The 22,344-nt window shown below is 38.9% G+C and overlaps 1 protein-coding gene across 11 annotated transcripts in view; it reads left to right on the top strand.

The window, feature by feature from the left end:
* The window catches only part of BBX (BBX high mobility group box domain containing), a 295,180-nt gene that overhangs the window by 167,177 nt on the left and 105,659 nt on the right, over positions 1–22,344 (top strand). For all 11 annotated transcript variants that reach the window (XM_030801619.1, XM_003261768.4, XM_030801620.1 and 8 more), the window contains one exon: positions 19,102–19,272. In XM_030801619.1, coding sequence (XP_030657479.1) covers positions 19,111–19,272 — 162 coding nt within the window. In that variant the 5' untranslated portion in view covers positions 19,102–19,110. The remainder of the gene's footprint in view (positions 1–19,101; positions 19,273–22,344) is intronic.

Genomic DNA, 22,344 nt, shown 5'->3' with positions numbered 1-22,344 from the left:
TTTAGTTTTAACTTACCCTCTTGTGGACTCAGTTTTACAGATCATTAAATTGGTGAGTTTAGATCAGTTCTAACATTGTACGGTTTTATTTGTGATTCCCCATGTATGCTTCATAAAATCTCAGATCTAGAAATAACCATAAGAGAAACGTTCTGGTTTTCCTTTGTCTGTTTGAGCAGTAGTAGATTTAATATAAGAAGAGCTGTGTGTGTTTTTTGTTGTTCTTGTTTTTTGTTTTGTTTTTTTTTTCTTCTGGTGAATTTCTAAGACTATAAACCTATGGTGATTTTTAAGTAGGAAAGTTTTTAAAACTGTTTTGGAAGATAGTTGAAGTAGTGACAGTAGTTGTCTGAACTTGGCAGTATCAATAATTTAGCACTTTTAGTGGTCAAGGACAGACCCTCTTTCCACTAGTCATGTCTAGGGGCACTTGAACTCCCCATTGATTTTTCCATCATGCAGGAGCCCCTCAGTGTTGCAGCTAGTTCTTCCCTGAGCACACGAATGGTTGATGTGAGCCCACAATTTAAAGGCCCAGGTTTGGCCATGTTTTTTACTTGTCTGAGCTGCAGACAGTTGTGGTATTCACATTTTCTAGTGTCATAGGCAGTTTTGCTCCAGATTCTGAAGAAATGCAAAAGTAGGGCTAAGGTGGTTTAATCCTAGCTAACCCATTAAAGGTCCAAATCTCCTAATTTCTGAAAGTTTAACATCTCCATAATAAATTATGCACTGAATTGTGTCTAAAATAAAAAATTTATATTTATTAAGGGCCTCTATGGCTTTGCTTTGAGGACATTAGAAATTGACTTTTAAGGAAAAAAATATTTCTCAATATACTTTCTAAATAGATGTTGGGAAGTCTTATTAAAATGTTGGAAAAGTTATTTTTTCCTTAATGCAGAATTCTAAGAAAGCACATCAGAAATGTTTAAAATGTCAGAAGTTAAAAAACAACTTAGTGACGGCATACAAAATTCAGCTTTAAGCCAATTTTCAAATCATAGAATCCAGCATTAATTAATAATGGAGGGCGGTTTGCATAAACTGGGAAAAACAGGGAGTGGGACAAATACACAAAACAGCTGTTACAGTTTTTCTTAAGACTCAGCTACACAGTTAAGTTTCTTTCTTTCTTTCTTTCTTTCTTTCTTTCTTTCTTTCTTTCTTTCTTTCTTTCTTTCTTTCTTTCTTTTTTAACAAGTATAAAGGCTACGTGAAGGCCTGCACAGCTGATTTATTGTGTCTTTATTTTTCTAGTAGAGAATGGAGAGAGGGGAATGGAGAACTTAGAGAAGGGGGGAGTGCAGGACAGCCTGGCCCCTGCTGGAGATAAGGAGGTAAAATCATAGCATACAGTGGTAATAACAGGCCTTCATGGTCATCTAGCCCAACTTTCTGATGCTTGAAGACTCTCCACAGTTTTTCAACTTCATCAATTGCTAATTTTGTCTTGAACCGGCCTGACATTGGATCTGTTTTTCCTTTTGTGAGGTGAAAGCCAGGACTAGACACTGGTCATTTTTACTCTGTCTGCCATTATTGGTCCCATAGTTCACTATGCAAAAAGTACTCTACAAGCAACAGAAAATGAATATGAAAAGTACAAAATGGGCTGGGCACGGTGGCGCACACCTGTAATCCCAGCACTTTGGGAGGCCAAGGTGGGAGGATCACCTGACGTCAGGAGTTCGAGACCAGCTTGGCCAAAATGGCGAAACCCCAACTCTACTAAAAATACAAAAATTAGCAGGGTATGGTGGCACACACCTGTAATCCCACTACTGTGGAGGCTGAGGCAGGAGAATCGCTTGAACCCGGGAGGCAGAGGTTGCAGTGAGCTGAGATTGCACCACAGCACTCCAGCCTGCATGATGGGTGAAACTCCATCTAAAAAAAAAAAAAAAAGAAAAATACAAAATGTTATTTACACTTTATTACACTTTATATCTGTTCCCAGATCGTCTTTGACCATTTCTGTATGAATGCCACAAAATTCCAGTTCTGTTCTCTCTTCAGCATTACTTTCTTACAAAGGCACAACCAGTTCTTCCTAGGTCAATCCTGAGATTCCAGGAATGGCCAGTCACCTATCTTGTTTCCTGTGATCACATCCCTTGAAAGTTGCTGAACCTACCTAGTCCTAAATAATAGCACAACAAATAACCGAACAGTTCTTTTCAGACTCTTTTCAATGTGTTGTTGATGCCCAAAGTAAGAGAATCCAGGTCACAGTTGGCAAAGTTTGCAGTGGCAGGAAGCTCTTGGGGAACCCAAGGTTCATTCTTGACTGTGTCTTCGGCAGTATGGATAAATTTAGCCATTAGTTAAGGGGTTAATAATGGGACAAATTGAGATCATTAGAGGGAGTAAAGAGAATTGTCTGAATTCTCCAATGGCTTTTATAATTGCCAAGTGTCCAGTGCCGAGAATGTTATACTATTATATATTATCTATTCCCTAATGATTCGGACCACATTTGTTGCACTCTATTACCTGCTGCCTAGTTTCCAAATGGTTTTATTATTATATAGGTTTTATCGCACCAACAAGTTCTTTATTGTTCCAACTCATATTTTATAATCACTGTCATCTCTCTTAATGCTAGTCCATTAATAGGTCCTCAAAAGGTTGATTTGGGATCAGAAGGTCTCCCTAGAGGAGTTACATAAGAGCTATAGAAAGAATTTGCCCACCTTTTAGTACAGATTTGGCAGTCATCACAGCAAATGGCTGGGAGAGCTCAGCAAGCAGAATTCTCCTTAGACTCCTCAATGAGCCTTACTTTTCAGTTCAAGGGAAGCTATAATATGATATAAATTGTGTCTGATATTTGCTGTTAGATTGTGATTTTTGGTACAGAGCAGACAAAAGACAGGTTTTCCTTATTTTTTCCCCCTAGAGTCAGGGCGATCAAGTATATTTTATTATCTCCAATTGGTTTTTTCAAACTTTCGCCTAAACTTTTATTCTTAAGCCATATAATAGTACATATTTTAAAATCTAGCAATACTTGGACATTTGTGAAGACCTTTTTTTGGTACAAAATGTGTTTTGAATTTTTGCTTGTACTTAAAAATATTTACAATAAACACAGGAAGTTGTATGCTACTCTGAGATTATAGGGGAGGTTTGTAGAGTGCCCTTCCCTTACATGCTGTGTTGCTTATGAAAATGACAGGCTTTCAGAGATCTATTAAACTGTAACCTGCCTATTGTGTTCAGTGCTGAATGCTGAATTTAGTTAAAATTTTAAGAAATGTTTGTTCCACCTCTACCTCTCAGAAAAATTAGATGGAGATGTGTGTGCTCTCCATCAATAAAGCATATTTGTTTTGAAAGATGCAGCACTCATGGGCTGTCAGTCATAACAACTTCTGAGAGTACTTTAAGAGCTGCAACATAAATATTTACAAAATACAAAGTGAAGAAAAGTACATTGCGTCACAGACATGTGCTGTCTTGTTCCGATTCCCTCCCTCTTCAGTGTATTTAGTATAGTTAAGTCTATATGGAGGAGTATTTTGAGATACGAATGGAAGTTTGGGATTCCTCTAAAGTAATTATGGAGAGATATGAATGAAATACCAACAAGGCTTGTAAAATGGAATTACTTTTCCTCCCAAAGTAAATGTATTGATTAAAAACTAAAGTCAGTGATACAATCAGATGGAAGAAAGTACTTATGTTTAAAGTCCAGAGCCTTTATAGGCTGTGTTCCTAGTTTGCTCCTTAATGACATTATAAAGATTACGTAAATCTCTCTGAGGCTCCTCTCAAATGGGCATAATTATACCCATTCATGGGATTTTGTAATACTAAATAAATGTGTGCAATAAAGGCTTTGTAAGTTGTAAAGTGGTACATAATTGGAAAGCAGCAAATAAGGTAGCCTAGGGTTTTTTAATGGCAGTACTAGCTTTTTGTATAAGAAAATATATTTGGAACTTATTAATGAAATGTACTCAAGTTGTATATTATAAAGTGCTTTATCATAAAAAATTAAAACAATTTATTAGATATGTCAGAACAATGACTTTATTATTATATTATAATCTATCTTTGAAAAAAAATTAAAAGCAGCATGGGCTCACTTTTAGCACATAGTCCCTGTTATTTATCCTGTATTCTGCCACTAAATCTTGTGGCCTGGTGAATTACTAAGTGAAAGCATTCTCTCCCTCTTGTTTCCCCAACATAATGCCATTGTGTAAATATGGAAAGGCTTGGTTAGACACTTATCACAAGGTACGTTGGAGATTCCAAGTAGAAATGGACTAAATTAATGAGAAATGGTTTTAGCAGGGTTAAGAATCTTGCTTAGAGGAAAAATGATACATATTTGAAAATTCTTGGGTTTGACTCAATATGTGAATGGTTACCTCTCCCTAAAATCAGCAAACACAATGCCTTAATGATATAAAATCGCTTCTTCAGTGATTTCCCAGGTTTATATGGTTTATGATTATTTTACAGAGGAGCTTTTTTTGGTATTATAAAGCGTTACCTTTATATTTAAATAGGATGCTAGAAGATAAAAATTTGGCCAGCAGAGGGAGCAGACTTGTGTAAATTGGGCTGTAAGGAAAATACTCCAGGGTACTTCAGTAAACGTGTATCTTGTGGGTAGTGGTTTACAACATTCTTGTACTGTGCATTGAGAATAAAATTAAAGGAAGGAACTTCAGTCATATTAAAACCAGTTCTTTAAATTCTCACTTTGATGCCTTTTTTTTTTTTTTTTTTTTTGAGAAAGTGTCTCATTCTGATACCCAGGCTGAAGTGCAGTAGCATGGTCACAGCTCACTGCAGCCTCTACCTCCTGGCTCCTGGGCTCAGGGGATTCTCCCACCTCAACCTCCTCCTAAGTAGCTAGGACCACCAGTGTGCGCCACCATGCCTGGTTAATTATTAAATTTTTTGTAGAGACAGGGTCTGATTATGTTGCCCAGGCTGGTCTCAAACTCCTAGGCTCAAATGATTACTGCTGCCTTGACCTAACATAGTGCTGTGATTACAGACATGAGCCATGGCACCTGGCAACTCTGGTAATTTTTAAAAAAGAAAAAAGGCAAGCAAATAATATATGAATAGGAACTGTGTTTTGTTATTGTTGTTATTCTTAGACATAAAGAATCTTTTGTAAATAAATGTCATCAATTTAATAAATTTAGTAGATAAAAATAAGGTTTTAGTACTTGGCTCTGGTTAGAACACATTCATTCTAAACACATAAAAGGAATATAAATAACACCTGAAAGAAATATAAAAGGAATTGTTAATGTTCTAAACAGAGCACTGTTATGACTGAATCATCAAGTAAGCACTTAGATTTTGTATCATATATATTAAATCAGGAAAATGGAAAATATTTAAGATAAAAATTTCGGCCGGGCGCGGTGGCTCACGCTTGTAATCCCAGCACTTTGGGAGGCCGAGGCGGGCGGATCACGAGGTCAGGAGATCAAGACCACGGTGAAACCCCATCTCTACTAAAAATACAAAAAAAAATTAGCCGGGCGTGGTGGTGGGCGCCTGTAGTCCCAGCTACTCGGAGAGGCTGAGGCAGGAGAATGGCGTGAACCCGGGAGGCGGAGCTTGCAGTGAGCCAAGATTGAGCCACTGCACTCCAGCCTGGGCGACAGAGCGAGACTCTGTCTCAAAAAAAAAAAAAAAAAAAATTTCACCCAGCATGAAGCAAGTATAAAACAAATGGTTTTCTGCTCAACACTAGTTATATAGAAATTAATCAATCATAGCATCCTATGCATTCTAATTAATTTCCTTGGCAAATGTGCAGGCTGATATAAGATGATTAGATTCATGCATTTTCAAGTACTATTTATTAAATACATATATTCAAGGCAGTATGCTAAGCATTTGGGAAGGTAAAGGTAAACCACACCTACCTTTATGTAATTTGTAATTTAGTAAAAATGGTGAGTCTAATTCTAGTGTGCCAAAGTGTAAGTAGGTGGGCGTTGCAGCAGCTAGGATAAGCAACTTCACTAAACACTATGCTACTTAAAATAAGAAATAAGTATTCTTTTTTTTTTTTTGAGAAAAATATTTTTGTTTTGCAACCATTAAGATTGAGAAGTTTTGCTTTATAAAGTGAAATCGATTTAACTGTTAAGTTATTCGCCATCTTTCTTAAAGAACAGTAGCTAAGGAAAAAGATTTCCAATCAGTGATACAGATTATTGATTCTTAACTAAATCATTGTTTCTGCATTGTTTTTTAAAATTATAATTAGATATCAGGATGATAGAAAACGTCCAGACCTTTTAATTATTTTTAAACTAAAAACAATGACTAAGTCATATGAAAGAAAAATTACTTTTTAAATTTTTACCATTTTAGATGAAATTTAATATATATATATGTTTTTTAAAAAAATATGTATGATTGCTCTTAAAATTCAAAGGGATAGGCCGGGTGTGGTGGCTCACACCTATAATCCCAGCACTTTGGGAGGCTGAAGTGGGCAGATCACAAGGTCAGGAGTTTGACATCAGCCTGGCCAATATGTGAAACCCCATCTCTACTAAAAATACAAAAATTAGTCAGGTGTGATGGCGTACTCCTGTAGTCCCAGCTACTTGGGAGGCTGAGACAGAAGAATCACTTGAACCTGGCAGGCGGAGGTTGCAGTGAGCTGAGATTGTGCCACTGCACTCCAGCCTGGGCGACAAAGCAAGACTGCGTCTCAAAAAAAAAAAAAAAAAAAAAAAAAAAAAAAAAAAAAAAAAAAAAAAAAAAAAAAAAATTCAAAGGGCTCTATGTAACCTGGAGCATGGAAGATTAAAAATCAGTGTTCAGTGATGGATACAGGAGAAAAGGGAATGGATAATTATTTCTCTTCTGAGGTCAAAATTACAAATAGATAGTCATTTTTTCTCTCTTCAGATCTGCAGTACTTAGAAACTATTTCTAAGTAAATAAAATCACCAGGTGTTTTAGTTTGGCAGTTTGAATATGCTATCTGAGTAATTGTTAGGAATTTCTGAAATGGAGGGTCACAGAGCAAGGCATGGCAAGGACGGATTAGAAAAGAAGGATGGTGAACAAGGAAAAGGACTAGGGGCAGGAGGAATGGACTTCAGGGAACAGTCCTAGAACTCATTCATTCAACAAGTATTTATTTGCCTGCAGTGCAGCCGGCTCTGTGTCAAGCCCTGGAGACACATCATGGTGAACACGATGCAGCTCCTGTTCTCTGTCACAGTTGAGTGTGATATAAAGAAGGAAACAGGTCATTTCAGTGTAGCGTATTAAGTGTAGGGTGCTGTGGAGACACCTCTTTCAGACTTGAAAGGACCAGAAGGGCGTGAGGTGAGATCCAAGCTAAGCCCTGAGCAGGGATGAGAGTTCCACCAGAAGGAAACAGCAGCCAGGATCCAGGAGGTGAGAGTGCATGGCAAGCTCCGGGTGATGGCGTGTGGCTCAATATGGGTAGAACTTTGAGAGTGAGAATGGAGCAAAGAAACATCAGCTGTAAAGGCAAGCTGGACTAGGTCAGGAAGAGTCTTACATGTTTATGTGAAGGAAGGAGTTTGGAATTTTTCCTTAGTACATTGAGGGACTTATTTAAAGAGACTCCCTTTAGGAGAAGGACATGAGCAGATACTTGTTGAGAATTAAAGTCAGCAGAGCTATAGGTAAGAAGGTCAGACAGCTGAAGCAGCCTTGTGGGGCTGGAGAGGAGTAGACTCTTTGTAAGAGGTAGAAGGGACAGATTTTTGAGAGATTAGATGTCAGGGTAAACAGCTAATTGCAGTGATTTCAGTTTATGAAGAGAAAGTTGCAAAGAAAGATATGCTTTCCAGATGCTTATGTGAAGGGAAGGGATGTCTAGTTTCTATTCACCAGGCTCTGACATAACTCCACAAGGTATGATGGAGACAGAGGCCTGGCCCAGACAAGATATTTTCTCAAGAGGATAGAAATTAAAGACATGTGAGTCAAAGTGAGGTAGAGAAGCCAGAGGTGATAGAGACATTGGAACAAGTTGTAAGTTCTTTCTAGGAAACTAATCCTGAGGTTTAGAAGCAAGAATATTAGAAACCAGGTCACTTAGTGAAGCACATCGTTGGGTGTGGAGGCTGTGAACAAATGACAGTATCAAGCAGCCTGGTTCTTGGATCCTAGCTGCATTAGGCAGTACCATAGCCTAAGGGCTAGAGGCCAGTTTGTACAAAGAAAGAGGACTAGCTAAAGGAGAGTGAGAATTCAGGCAGGTCTTTAGACTTGAGATTGTATATAGACTGAAGGAGTAGAATAAACTATTGACAGTTCATCAAAGTAACTAAAAGACTAATGGCTCAGGATAACTGGAGGGAAACATAGATTGGGGGTGTGGTGAGGGACGGAGTTGACCTTGAATCTCTGCCTTTGAAAGAAAACAGAAGAAGAAAATAAACTTTGAAAGTGGCAGGCAAGATGAGAATTTGGGAGGGTTCAGGAAGGTTAACACCTTCTTGCTAGTTAAGCAGGAGGCAAAGGTATTTTCTTTTTTATTATTATTATACTTTAAGTTTTAGGGCACATGTGCACAACGTGCAGGTTTGTTACATATGTATACATGTGCCATGTTGGTTTGCTGCACCCATTAACTCGTCATTTAGCATTAGGTATATCTCCTAATGCTATCCCTCCCCCCTCCCCCCACCCCACAACAGTCACCGGTGTGTGATGTTCCCCTTCCTGTGTCCATGTGTTCTCATTGTTCAATTCCCACCTATGAGTGAGAACATGTGGTGTTTGGTTTTTGTCCTTGCGATAGTTTTCTGAGAATGATGGTTTCCAGCTTCATCCATGTCCCTACAAAGGACATGAACTCATCATTTTTTATGGCTGCATATTATTCCACGGTGTATATGTGCCACATTTTCTTAATCCAGTCTATCATTGTTGGACATTTGGGTTGGTTCCAAGTCTTTGCTATTGTGAATAGTGCCGCAACAAACATACGTGTGCATGTGTCTTTATAGCAGCATGATTTATAATCCTTTGGGTATATACCCAGTAATGGGATGGCTGGATCAAATGGTATTTCTAGTTCTAGATCCCTGAGGGATTGCCACACCGACTTCCACAATGGTTGAACTAGTTTACAGTCCCACCAACAGTGTAAAAGTGTTCCTATTTCTCCACATCCTCTCCAGCACCTGTTGTTTCCTGACTTTTTAACGATCGCCATTCTAACTGGTGTGAGATGGTATCTCATTGTGGTTTTGATTTGCATTTCTCTGATGGCCAGTGATGATGAGCATTTTTTCATGTGTTTTCTTAGAGTGACAAGGATTGCAGGTGGGGGGAAGGGCAGTATGGGGACATGATTGAAAGCTCAGGCTCTAGGGAACAGAAGACCTTGTTTTCATTCCTGGTCCCATCATGTACTGTCAGAGTGGCCTTGGGCATGTTGCTTAAGGTTTGTCATTCTCAGTTGCTTTATACTTAAGGTATATTCACTGTAGGATCTTTCACCTAGAGTTGTATTAAGGATTAAAGAAATTAATTCATGTAAAGTGTTTAGCATGTAGCAAATGTTCAATAAAATTTATGATGATGAAGCAATATTGTATAATGGTCAAAAAAGAGACTGTGGAAAAAACAAAAACCAGACCGTGAAGCCAGACTGCCTGAGTTCAAATACTAGCTTCACCAATTACATGCTAGTAGTGTGATTTATAAACATAATTCATAGCTCACCGAGTGCTCAGTAAATATGTATTCAACTGCATTGGCAATAAGTATGGAGACTCCATGAACTTGTCTTCTTGTGCTTTGAGTTCTTGCCAATGTGATGCTTATGTTCTACGCATTTGACAAATGGATATAGTAAAAACCTTTGTTAATTTATAAACTAAAGGAAGCAAAATATGTTATCTCTGCCTCAGTTTTCTCATCTGTAAAAAAAAGGAGATAATAATACCTACCTCTTAGGTTTATTGTAAGTTAAGAGAGTTAATAGGTATAATCTCTTAGCCCTGGTACACAGGAAGCATTATATATGTCTAGCTAGCATTGTCACATTTATCCTTGCTCACCATCATCAGTAGGAGTTGAGAAACAGAATTTATAATGGGCACGGTGGGATTGACTATGTAACTGAGTAAGACAAGTAAAAAGGATAAAAGTAAAGAACAAGTGAAAAAGCACTTAAGACCAACCTGAGATTGAAAACTTTTGTAGTAGGGTCAAAACACAGGAGCAGCCAGAAACCTGGGGATAGACCTGAGAAGAAAAATGGTTGGAGAAGTTTAGAGTTAGGGTTTATTACTGGACCATTTGTGAAAGTATAAGACAGCCAGTGAGCTGAAGGTATAATAGTACACTGTTTTGAGAGAATAATGAAAGTCATTGACAAATAACCAGAGAAGGGAATAAAGGAACATGTTTTAGACAGCTGTTTGGAAGTGACTTTGATTTTATTCTATTTATTACATTGCGTTGTCAATTTGCTTGTTTCTTTTCTCTCTCCTTTCCCATCCAATCAACCTTTCCTAGCTTCTTATTTCTTCTTCTCTGCATATTTCAAGCCTTATGTCCCTTCTGCCTTGTAGCAAAACAACAGAAAGAAACGCATAATAAGAAAGCAGAGAAGTATTGTTTCTATGTTCAATTCTCCACATATTCACTGAACATCTATTCCCTGTCTAGCACAGAGATCTTTGCTCTGACAGATCCAAAAAAAGCATCTGGCATGTTCATTACCCTCAAGGGTCTCTGTGGGAGGAATTCACATGAAATCATTTTACATACATTGTACAGGAAAATGATAATTGTCATACAATCAAGTGTCAAAAATTATGGCACAGCCATTAAGTGTTGCAGTGATCAAAAAAGGTACTCAGAAAGGAGAGAGACTTGAGCTGAGGCAAACACAGCCTTTTAGAAATGGATGTTCGGAGAGGCCTTTCGTAGAGAGGGAGAATGGGGGTGTGGGGGACGGTGTGCAGGCCTGGGAGAGCAGAGAAAGGACTGCGCAGAAGCATGTGGCGGGTGTGGAGAGCAGGGCAGGCACCAGCCCAGCAGGAGGTGAGTTGAATGAGAGGTAAGGCTGGACACTTAACCCTTACAGAGCATAGCTCAGCAGGTGATCAATACATATGTGTTCAGCTGCATTGAGAGTAAAGGAGGAGGAGACACCCATGAGCTTATCTTCTCGTGTTTCAGCTTCTTGTCAATGTGATCATTATGTCCTAGCCAGGTAATAAGTGCATATAATAAAAACCTTTGTGAATTTGTAAACTAAAAGAGGCAAATACTTTTTAGTTAGGTCTGCTGAAGAATAGGAATTCGGTGACTTTTTGATTAAGAATGTAAACACCTAAATTACAGGAAAACAGAAGGTTGCATTTTTGGAAGGTGTGGTGGGGAACATGTCCTAGCTTGCTATTGACTTCTCTATATATATAGTTTTTCCTCCTCAAGCCACCTCTTTGGATGCCTTATCTCTTTCAAGGTAGCTTTTGTCTCTGTTTGTAGCCTAGAACAGCATTCCAGTTGAGAACCATGTTAAGCTGTCCCAAGGCTAAGCGTCATGGAGTGCAGGTATTAGAGATCTTAAAACTACATATTTCTTTGAGTTAAAGGCAGAGGGACCAGAACTGCCAGTACAGCTAAGCCCTTCTTTGAATAGTGGGTGCCTTATTAGTATTCATGAAGAGCATATCGATAACATCTTGACAGAGTTAAAGTTTCAACTTGAAGAGCTACTGCTTTTCAATAAGGAGCATATTTAAAGACACTTTTTGCATGACTAGTGAGTGAATTGCTTCTAAAATGAGAGTATTACTTTATTGAATGAGATATTTTTCATGTAATCTGTCTGCAGTTTAGAATTGTCATTAGAATTACAATAAATAATAATGATTAGCACTTGTAGGGCTTTTATCATCAAAGAGTTTTAGAGTTAATCTAATTTAATTGTCACTTGGCATCATCAGAGATGTGTACTTGCTTTTCTACCATGAAAAGTGGTGTTCCCTTACCAGCCCCTTAATGCTTCCTTTTGGTATTTTCATGGCCTATGAGCTGTTTGTTCTACAGGAAATAGAGAGTTGGCAGATTGAAGAGCTTTATATTAGAGCTCTTTTTCCCAGGTAAGAATTTGGGTTCTTTGAGCTAGGTTTCCTGGGTCCAGTTCCAGCTCCTCTACTTGCCGTGTTACCCTGGGCACGTTACTTAACCCTGTTGCTTTAAGTGGAATTCATCATAGTAACTGCATCAGAGTGTTTTTGTGAGGATTAAATGAGAAAGTAAATATGTAGCAGTTAAATATTTAATAATTGTTAGTTGCATATTAGAATTTTTAAAAAAAATTAGGAGCATGTCATTCTGAGAAGTCATATGTGGTTAAGTGTTAGATGAGGAAATTATAAGCCAATAAATACCCTTTTCAGAAACTACTGTGTAGAAGGATCCGTGCTAGGCACTGAGACTGAAAAGATAGTGATGGCACTTGCACTCTGAAGGTCACAACCTTTTGTGGACGTGGAGATGTCTTAGTCCATTTTATGTTGCTATAACAATACCACAAACTGAGTAATCTATAATGAACAAAAGTTTATTTGGCTCACAGTTCTGGAGGCTGGGAATTACAAGAGCATGGGGCCAATATTTGGGGAAGGCTTTTGTGCTTCATTATTCCATGGCAGAAGAGCAAGAGAGGATGAGAGTAAGAAGGGGCTAAACTTGCTTTAATAACAAACCCACTCTGGTGATGACTAATTCACTCCCACAATCACAACATTAATCCAGTCATGAGGGCAGATCCCCCATGACCGCATTGCCTCTTGTTAGGCCCTACTTCCCAACACTGTTACACTGGGGATTACCTTTGGAGGACACGTTTCAGTCAAAGCGGGGTGCAGGGGAGTTGTCAAAACACTATGATAAGTGCTTGACCTAACAAAGTCAAGTACAATCAAAGCTCATAGCAGAGTGATGGACTTTGACTTAGGGCTTTCAGATAAAAGAAGAGATACTTGACCTGGGTCTTGGAGGTTGAGAAGGACTTTAAGAGAAAATGGGAGACTTTTAAGGTGAGAAGGAGAAAGGCTTCAAATTTGGAGTATTTGCTGTTTTCTGTGGCAGCAGGACCCCTTGAAAGACTGAAAGCAAGATGTGACTTGAAAGTCCCAGAACTCTTTAGAAAGAATGAAAGCAGGTGGGTCCAATTTGTGTGGAAGTACTAGAGTTTCCGCTATGTTACGGTGTCTTTGGGCTGGTTTTTCCTCTCCTCTACAGACTCTGGAAAAAGGCTGTGAAGTTTTGTAGTCTTAATTGGACCCAGAAGAGGCCTATTTGTGGTTAGAATATGTAGTTGTCTAGCAGTGGTATTTAATGGGCCTCCCATGCTCTCCTGTTTCACTGGGCGTGAATTTTAATGACCAGGATTTGAGTGGAATTTCATTGGACTTTTAGAAACAGTTTAAAATACCACCGTGACACAGTTCAGTGTATACTAATGTTTTAATGATTAAAGTGTAACTGATTGCCTAAATTGTAAGACAAGACAATAGATGAGAGGATCTTATTCACAAAATTTATGACAGTGCCAAGGCACTGTTTCTGACTGTGTATCACTCAGACAAAGGAAAGGAAACTCTCCATCTTTCTTTTTCAGTTTCTGAGGCTGCAGATTATATCATCTGGGCAGCATATGGACCACTATCAAATGGGAGACATCTGTGCTCCCTTTTGAATGACATCTTAGGATGAGTTTAAGTGAGCAGATGCTGCCTGTTAATCCCATGCTTCCCAGTCTAAAAAGCTTGTTGAGTAAAGGGGGGATTTGCCAACAGTGAACGAGAATCTTCTAGACACTATGCTGGGTATTGCATATGTGTTCTCACAGTAGAGCTATTATTATTTAGTTTTAACATGAGGAAAGATCAGCACAAGTATTAACTTTCCAACAGGTAGTTTGTGGTAGAGGCAGGATTCTAAAGGAAGCCTATCAGGCTCCAGTGTCCTTTTTTTTCTTCTTCTTCTTTTAATAAATATGGCATTTGTTTTGTACTGTTTCCTTCTAAAATCTTTCTTCTTTAAGTTTCTCATGAAGTCTGACCTCAGTAAAGGTCTTTCATGAATGGGCTTGCTACTTTTTTTTGTTGTTGTTACAGAGTCTCACTCTGTAGCCAGGCTGGAGTGCAGTGGAATGATCTCGGCTCACTACAACCTCTGCCTCCTGGGTTCAAGCGATTCTCCGGCCCCAGCCTCGCAAGTAGCTGCAACTACAAGTGCATGCCACCAACAACCAGCTAATTTTTGTATTGTTAGTAGAAACAGGGTTTCACCACGTTGGCCCAGATGGCACAATCTCTTTTTTTTTTTTTTTTTTGAGACGGAGTCTCGCTCTGTCGCCTAGGCTGGAGTGCAGTGGCGCAATCTCGGCTCACTGCAAGCTCCGCCTCCCGGGTTCACGCCATTCTCCTGTCTCAGCCTCTCCGAGTAGCTGGGACTACAGGCGCCCGCCACCACGCCCGGCTAATTTTTTGTATTTTTAGTAGAGACGGGGTTTCACTGTGGTCTCGATCTCCTGACCTCGTGATCCGCCCGCCTCGGCCTCCCAAAGTGCTGGGATTACAAGCGTGAGCCACCGCGCCCGGCGGCACAATCTCTTAACCTCGTGATCCGCCCGCCTTGGCCTCCCAAAATGCTGGGAGATTACAGACCTGAGCCACCATGCCCACCTTGGGCTTGCTACATTTGAAGAATATAATTAAATGAAATTTTTCCTAATCTGTCAATTTACATTGAATTCAGTACAATGAATGTCTATTTAGGGTCACCTGTCCTGCCATACATAGAAAAGGGGCAAAGGGGGTACACATGGGTTGGTTTTTTTTTCACAAGATAAATGTTGGTAGGGGGCTTTATATCATCATTTGACAGTCTCAGCAGCATAATTTGATGATATTTAGTTTTTCAAGTACAGAGTCCATTGATAGTTAAATAACCTGATTTCAATTCTAAAATTGCAGTGCAGAATGGAAGAATAACTCCTTTTGAATAAAGTCCAACATTTGCTTCATTTACTGCATATAGGTTATTAGCTTAATTTGCTCTTGTTCTAAGACCAAGAAACCAAACTTTAAAACGTGTGGGCTTTTTAGTGGCAAAATAATGACAAGATTAGTCTTTTGTCACTTCAAAAATTAACAATTTTACCTCCTCCTCATTGTTGAAGTAAGATGAGTGATAACATTGTCTCAAAATTATGCTTTCTTTGCCCTTGTCTTTCCCAATTTTTTTCATCTTTTTAAAATTATTCTCTCTTGCTTTCTCATTACTTCTGAATCATAATCAGGAACATCATTTCCCTTCACTGTTTTGCCTTCTTTCAATAATTTGAAAATAGATCCATAAGGGATTAAGAAAGAATTAGATAACTATAAATTATTAAAGTACATAGTTTATACTTTGAGGTATTTCATAGTTATTAGATCAATTACAGTACCTTTTTCTTGATTTTTCATCTGAGGTATACCATTTCCAATTCACTTACTGTTTTATTCATCTTCTGTACCTGCTAAAAATGTACCTACTTTGTTCCAGGCCCTGTGCTAGGGGTTGCCAGCCTTATTTCTCCGCAAGCCTGTGCGTCTGGTGGTTCTCAGACATCACATGCCACCTTGGTCTGTGTGTGTGAGTTGTGCACAGTTTTCAGTTCCCTTTCTTTCCCACTTAGAAAAGAGTATCTGAATTCAGGAAAGTGTAAGAAATTGTAGTTAATCTTGAAGCTATCCTAGAGAATATAAATAGTGAATCATCATCACAATTTGGCACAGGAGTTTGTATCATTGTTTGTAACAATCCTCACAACTAACTGATCTTAATGATCTGATGTGCCAGGATGTTTCTGAGTATAGTCTTGGACCATTAAGAGAAAGGCCTAGCAATGGAGGTATGATGTATCTAAATAATTATAATTCAAGGGAAAATGTGGTAAGTGCCATTAGCAATGTAGAGTCTTTCTAATGTATTTCTGGGTGAGAAAGATTAATTTCTGGAGTATCAGAAAAGACATTTTCTCCAAAGTGGTATGTGAGCTACGTGGAAAGAATTAGAATTGAGGGAGGACTGAATCCAATTATTTTGAACCCAGAAAGAAGCCACATATAACCCTCATTAATTTGATTCTTGAGATCTTGTTTTCCTCTTTGAATATTGAAATTATATGTATATACACAAAAGTACACACATACCCACACATATATACATTCACACATAGTTAAATAACAATTTAATTCAAAATTTTGGGGGCCAAAGATGTATTTTTCTCTTGGCATTGGCAATCACTTTACCCTCTTCAGTTGCTAGAAGTTGCCTTACTTACAGTTCCCCACTGATTTCTTTTACTATTTAAAATATTAGGCCCTCAAATGGGTTTAACTACCACTCAAGCAACTCATCCTGAAGTGATTACTATGTCACAGAAATAACCATTTCGTCTTCTCTCTATACAGCATTGGCATTTCTGGAAATTGAGTTACCTGTGCCAACTTTTATTTGTAGATAGAATGGGAATTGTTAAACGGACTATCAATTCACAAGAAATCTTCTCTTATTAAGAGCATACCAGATTCCTAATTCCATTTAGTTTTCAATAACTTCTTGTATTCTTGAGTCAGCCACACAAGTCATGTAATTGCTTCAGATATTCCAGCATGAGTTTCTTGCTAAGAACGCCACAAGAACATGTTTTTCTTTTTCCCCTTTCTTTTTCATGACTGGACATAGCTTTTAATAAATTAATGAAAGCCAGGTGTGGTGGCTCACACCTGTAATCCCAGCACTTTGGGAGGCCGAGGTGGGCGGATCACAAGGTCAGAAGTTCAAGACCAGACTGGCCAATATGGTGAAACCCCATCTCTACTAAAAATGCAAAAATTAGCCACTTGTGGTAGCGGGTGCCTGTAGTCCCAGCTACTCAGGAGGCTGAGGCAGAAGAATTGCTTGAACCTGGGAGGCAGAGGTTGCAGTGAGCCAAGATCACACCACTGCACTCCAACCTGGGAGACACAGCCAGACTCCGTCTCAGAAAAAAAAAAAAAAAATTAATGAGAACTTTTATTAAAAATGAAGATGTTTTAGAAAATGATTTTATTAAAATGAGTTTTATTGTAGCATAATAATCTCTTCATCAGTAGTAGACTCAGTAAATTGTGATACATTCATATTTTAGAATATAACACAATTATTTTAAAATTAGAACAATCAACATGTATTGACCTACATAGAAGGGTATGATATATGCAGCTTAAATTTTTTAATGGCTGTTTATTGATATATTTGTATATTTAAAAAGTTGTAGAATGATATAGTCCCTAAGGACATTGAAATTGGTCAAAGGATAGGCAAGCAGTTGGAGGGAGATTATTAACAGAAGAGAATCCAGAAATAGGCTCATATACATGTGATACTTTAATGTAGGATAGAAGGAATAGTGAAAAGTTGGATTATTTAATAAATGGTATAGTTGGCTAGCTATTTTTTAAAAAAAGAATAAGCTGGATCCTTACCTCACTTATTTTATCAAAATAAATCCCAGATTGATCAAGTATTTAAATGTTTAAGTTGAAGTTGTACAAGTTCTAGGAGAAAACATTGGTGAATATTTTTTTGAAGTAAGGAAGACCTAGGCATGACCCAGAATCCAGAAACAAGGAAGACAGATAACCTATACCATATTCTCCGAATGGCTTGAGAACTAGATGAATCTTATATTATGTGTTCGTCAATCCGAGTTTCTGTTTTAACATCGTGTTAAAAGTTTAATGGTACCACTTCTCAAGCATTTGGACTTAATGCAAACATACTGAGCAAATAGGCTGCTACCTGGTGATTTTAGCAACTGTACTTGTGTTTGTATTGTCAGTATTCATGAACCATTTAAACCGATGGCATTTAATTGCATTGTTTGAGTTTTTCCATGACAGTCATTTCTATTTTAACATTACTTTGAATGAGTGAATGAATGAGAAGTAACATCAGAAAAAAAGTTGTGAGAAAACATTCAGGAAACTAACATGCAGTTACCTCTGGACCATGGTGTGGGACATGATGGAGAGGGCAAACCTCATTTTATGCTATCTTCACCTGTTTAATAGAAATATGTGTTGCTTTTATCATGGAGAAGAACTTTTTTTTACATCATTGAAAAGTAATTCAGAATTTTAGGCTTCTAAAAGATTTTTGTCATGTTTATAGCTTGGCCATTTCTTAGCTTAGCCAACTGCCCAAATCTAAAACGTTGGATTCTTACGAATTACTCATTTTATTTAGTAATATTGTAAGCACAGATTTAGCATGGTATAGAATGCAAAATTTAGGCCGGGCGCGGTGGCTCACGCTTGTAATCCCAGCACTTTGGGAGGCCGAGGCGGTCGGATCACGAGGTCAGGTGATCGAGACCACAGTGAAACCCCGTCTCTACTAAAAATACAAAAAATTAGCCGGGCGTGGTGGCGGGCGCCTGTAGTCCCAGCTACTCGGAGAGGCTGAGGCAGGAGAATGGCGTGAACCCGGGAGGCGGAGCTTGCAGTGAGCCGAGATTGCGCCACTGCACTCCAGCCTGGGCGACAGAGCGAGACTCCATCTCGGAAAAAAAAAAAGAATGCAAAATTTAGGTAAATCATTATAGTAAAATAGCTGTCAGAGAATGCCTGGGGGGCAAGCCCCTGTGAGCTCTTCAACTCTCTTGGGAGGCATCCTTAATGTTCTTCTGATGGGAAATTGAGAAACGCTTCCCTGAGTAAATACACACAGGTGAAGACAACTGATAACATCCTTAAGCTTACTGGGGTTTTAGGTTCAGAAGCTATGGAGAGGAGGGAAGTAGATTTCACAAAAGGCAAATTTTATTAGCTCCATTTAGCCCACTAAAATGAATGTTTCATTATGTATTTTGGATTCTCACTGAATCCAGTATATGAGCTAGTAGATAGTTTAGTCATTAAAATTATAATCTAATTAATGCTAAAGGGAGCTAAATAAACTAATTTTAATCAAATTTACTTTGATTTATCTCGGTGTCTCTCTTTCTCTCCCTGTTTCCCTGTTTCTCTCTCTCTCTTCCTATTACAGTTCACAGTAATGAAAGGCAGTAATAGAAATAAGGATCATTCAGCAGAAGGAGAAGGGGTTGGAAAACGACCAAAACGAAAGTGTCTTCAGTGGCATCCATTGCTAGCAAAGAAACTTCTTGATTTTTCAGAAGAGGAAGAAGAGGAAGACGAAGAGGAGGATATTGATAAGGTAAGTCCCGTGTTTACTATAGAAGTTTCAAGTTTATTAGAGCAAATCATAATATTCTAGAAACAATAGTGAACATGAATGATATTACAAAAGAAGTGTTTCCAAAAGCCTGTATAGCTTGAATCCTATTCAATTACTTAGTTTACGTTTTTATTCCAATTCTTGATTGCTCTTAAAGTGTTTGTACTTCCTAATAGTGTAGACTGAGACACATCGTTTTAAATACGATTTTTGTCACCTAATGATTTGTGGGTAATATTCAAATACACTGAGATAGGGATGTTCCTAAAACTTGATGTGCTCATCTGACATTCTACCCTGTGGCTCTTCTGGCCTCTCTGTCTTGGCTTCTGGCCTCGCCCTGCTACTATTGGCAGTCTTAGAAGTGCTCTCTTTGTCTCTATCCATGGGCTTCACAGCTTCTGGCTGCACTAGCCCCCAGTCTTTGTGATGACTCATTCCTCCTAGTCCCTTCTCTGGCATCAGGCATCAGCAGCTGGCTCTTCAGTCACATAACCATGCAGGTGACTTAAGAAATCGTCTCAAGTGTTCGTCCCACCCAACTCATTCAAAGTCAAAGGATTTTCTTCATGGCACTTATTGCTATTTGCCATGTATTTAGCTGTATACTTATTTATGTCTGTCTTCTCTCAGACTAGAATAGAAGCTCAGTATGAGAACAGGGGCCTTGCCTGTCTCGTCCTTTCCTCTTGCCTCAGAGATGAGAATGGTGCCTGGCACATAGTAGGTATTAAATATAGATGTATGCTGAATGAAAGAATGAGTACATATTTTGTGTCACTATGAATTTTATAAACATGTTTTTAATATTTTTCAGGCCTTCGACATCCATTCAGTCTCTCTTGGCTTTCAGCAGGAATTAAAAACATTTTTCCTCTTTTCAGACATCATCTGGATACCCTCTAAGGTCTCTCTTACTAGTGACCTTTCCTCCTTTTTCACAGAGAAAATAGAGGCCACCAGAAGTTACTCTTTTAGCTTCCTGTACACACCTATATAATTGTCTCAGTCCTTACTAATCTTTCCTTCCACTTTTCCTGTTTCAGAGAAACAGGTTTTATTCTTCTTACTTGAGGGTATTATCAAGCTTATACATGATTTCATTTTTTAAACACATTTGCATGGGTTGATCACTTGGTCATTGAAGCAGTCTCCTGTTTCCATGAGGGCACCCACTCCTGTTTCTCTTTCTTCTTTCCTTTGGCCACCCACACCTATTTCTATTTATCCTTTCTTTTTCTTTTTTGAGAAAGGATCTCACTCTATTGCCCAAGCTAGAGTACAGTGGCACCATTTCAGCTCACTGCAGCTTCCATCCACCTCCCGGGCTCAAGCAGTCTTCCCACTTCAGCTCCCTGCATAGTTGGGACCACAGGCACACACCACTAAGCCCAGCTAATTTTGTTTATATGTTATAAAGACAGGGTCTCACTATGTTGCCCAGGCTGGTCTGGAACTCATGGCTTCAAGCAATCCTCCCTTCTCAACCTTTCAAAGTGCTGGGATTATAGGCACAAGCTACCATGTCTGGCCCCTCTTTCTTTCTATTTCTACCTTCCCCACGGTTCCTTCCTAGTTTCTTTCAGTTAATGTCCCTGCATTATTTACCACTCAAATGATTATGTTCTCTAGGCCTCCAATCTTAATTTCTACCTCCATTCTGGACTTTTCTTCTGAACTCTGGACTCATATTTCTATTTACTTGGCATATCCATTAGTTATCAACTAGAAATCTCAGTTTAAATGAATTCAAAACTAAGCTTTTGCTTTTCTTCTCCCAACCTTCTCCTGCATCTTCCCTTTCTCAGTAAAGGGCAACTGCAACATTCCCATTTGTCAGACCTGAGACCTTGTAGTTCATACTTTGCTGCTTTATTTTGCTCAAACTTCACAGCCATCCATTAGCAAATCCTCTCAAACTCTACCTTCAAGATATGTTCACAGTTTTGTTTCCCTTTTAACAGTTCCTTCCTGTACCACCTTGATCCAAGCCACCACCATTTCTAGCAGAGATTATTGTATCTACCTCCTTCTCTCCTGGCGTCTGCTCTTGCCCTTCCGCGGTCCATTCTCAACAAAGCAGCCAGAGGAATCCCTTCAAAATGTAAGGCCAGTTGTGCTGCTCCTGTTTCTGTGAGGGCAGGGACTCTGTGCTCACTGCTCTCTGTGCTCACTGTGTGCTCACAGCACCTAGAAGAGTGGCTGGCTCATAGCAGGAACCCAGTAAATATTTATTGGGGGAGGAATTAAAGTCATTGAGTCGTCTTCTCTTTTCACTCACACTCAGTGACCTAGTCCATACTTTTAGTCTCAGCACCTTCTGTATATTGGTATCTCATATTGTTACCCTGCAGACATAGGTATCCACACAGCATTCCCCATAGCCACTTCAAATTCAGCCTGCCCAGCACTGATCTTTCTACTCTCCACCAGGCCTGATTTCTCTCATTTGAGAACAATTATTTTTTGTTGTATATGAAGAAACTTTGCCACCCAAGCCAGAATCACTCTTCCTTTTTCTGCCTTCAGATCCAATTAGTTACCAGCCACTCTTGGTTCTGCCTCATAAATATTGTCCCTGTTCTCACTCTCTGTTCCCATTACTGCTGCCTAGATTTCAGCCCTATCCCTTTTTTGCCTGGACAGCTGGAATAAATTTTTAACTGGGTTCTCTAGTTTGGGTTGCCTCTAGTTTTACTCTTAAAATTCATGCTGTTGTTAGAAGTTATCTCCTTAAAATACAATCTAATGATGTCCCTCCGCTGCTTAAAATCACGCATGGCTCTCAATTACATCGATGCAGCTGTGGGAACACGGTTGCCTTACAGTTGTGGTTCTCAAAGAGTGATCCTCAAACCAGTAATACCAGCATCACCTGGGAACTTTTAGCGATACAAATTCTCAGGACCCACTCCATACCTCGGAATCGGAAACTCTGGGAATGGGACTTAGAACCTGTGTTTTAACAGAACCTCCAGGGATTCCAATGCATACTCAAGTTTAAGAATTAACCACTCTGCTGCATAATGCAGACTAATGGTTACAAGTTGA

Source organism: Nomascus leucogenys, chromosome 21 (assembly GCF_006542625.1).
Source record: "Nomascus leucogenys isolate Asia chromosome 21, Asia_NLE_v1, whole genome shotgun sequence".
Lineage (NCBI taxonomy): Eukaryota > Metazoa > Chordata > Mammalia > Primates > Hylobatidae > Nomascus > Nomascus leucogenys.
The sequence above is the reverse complement of the archived record's forward strand: the minus strand, read 5'-3'. Positions and strand labels throughout refer to the sequence as shown.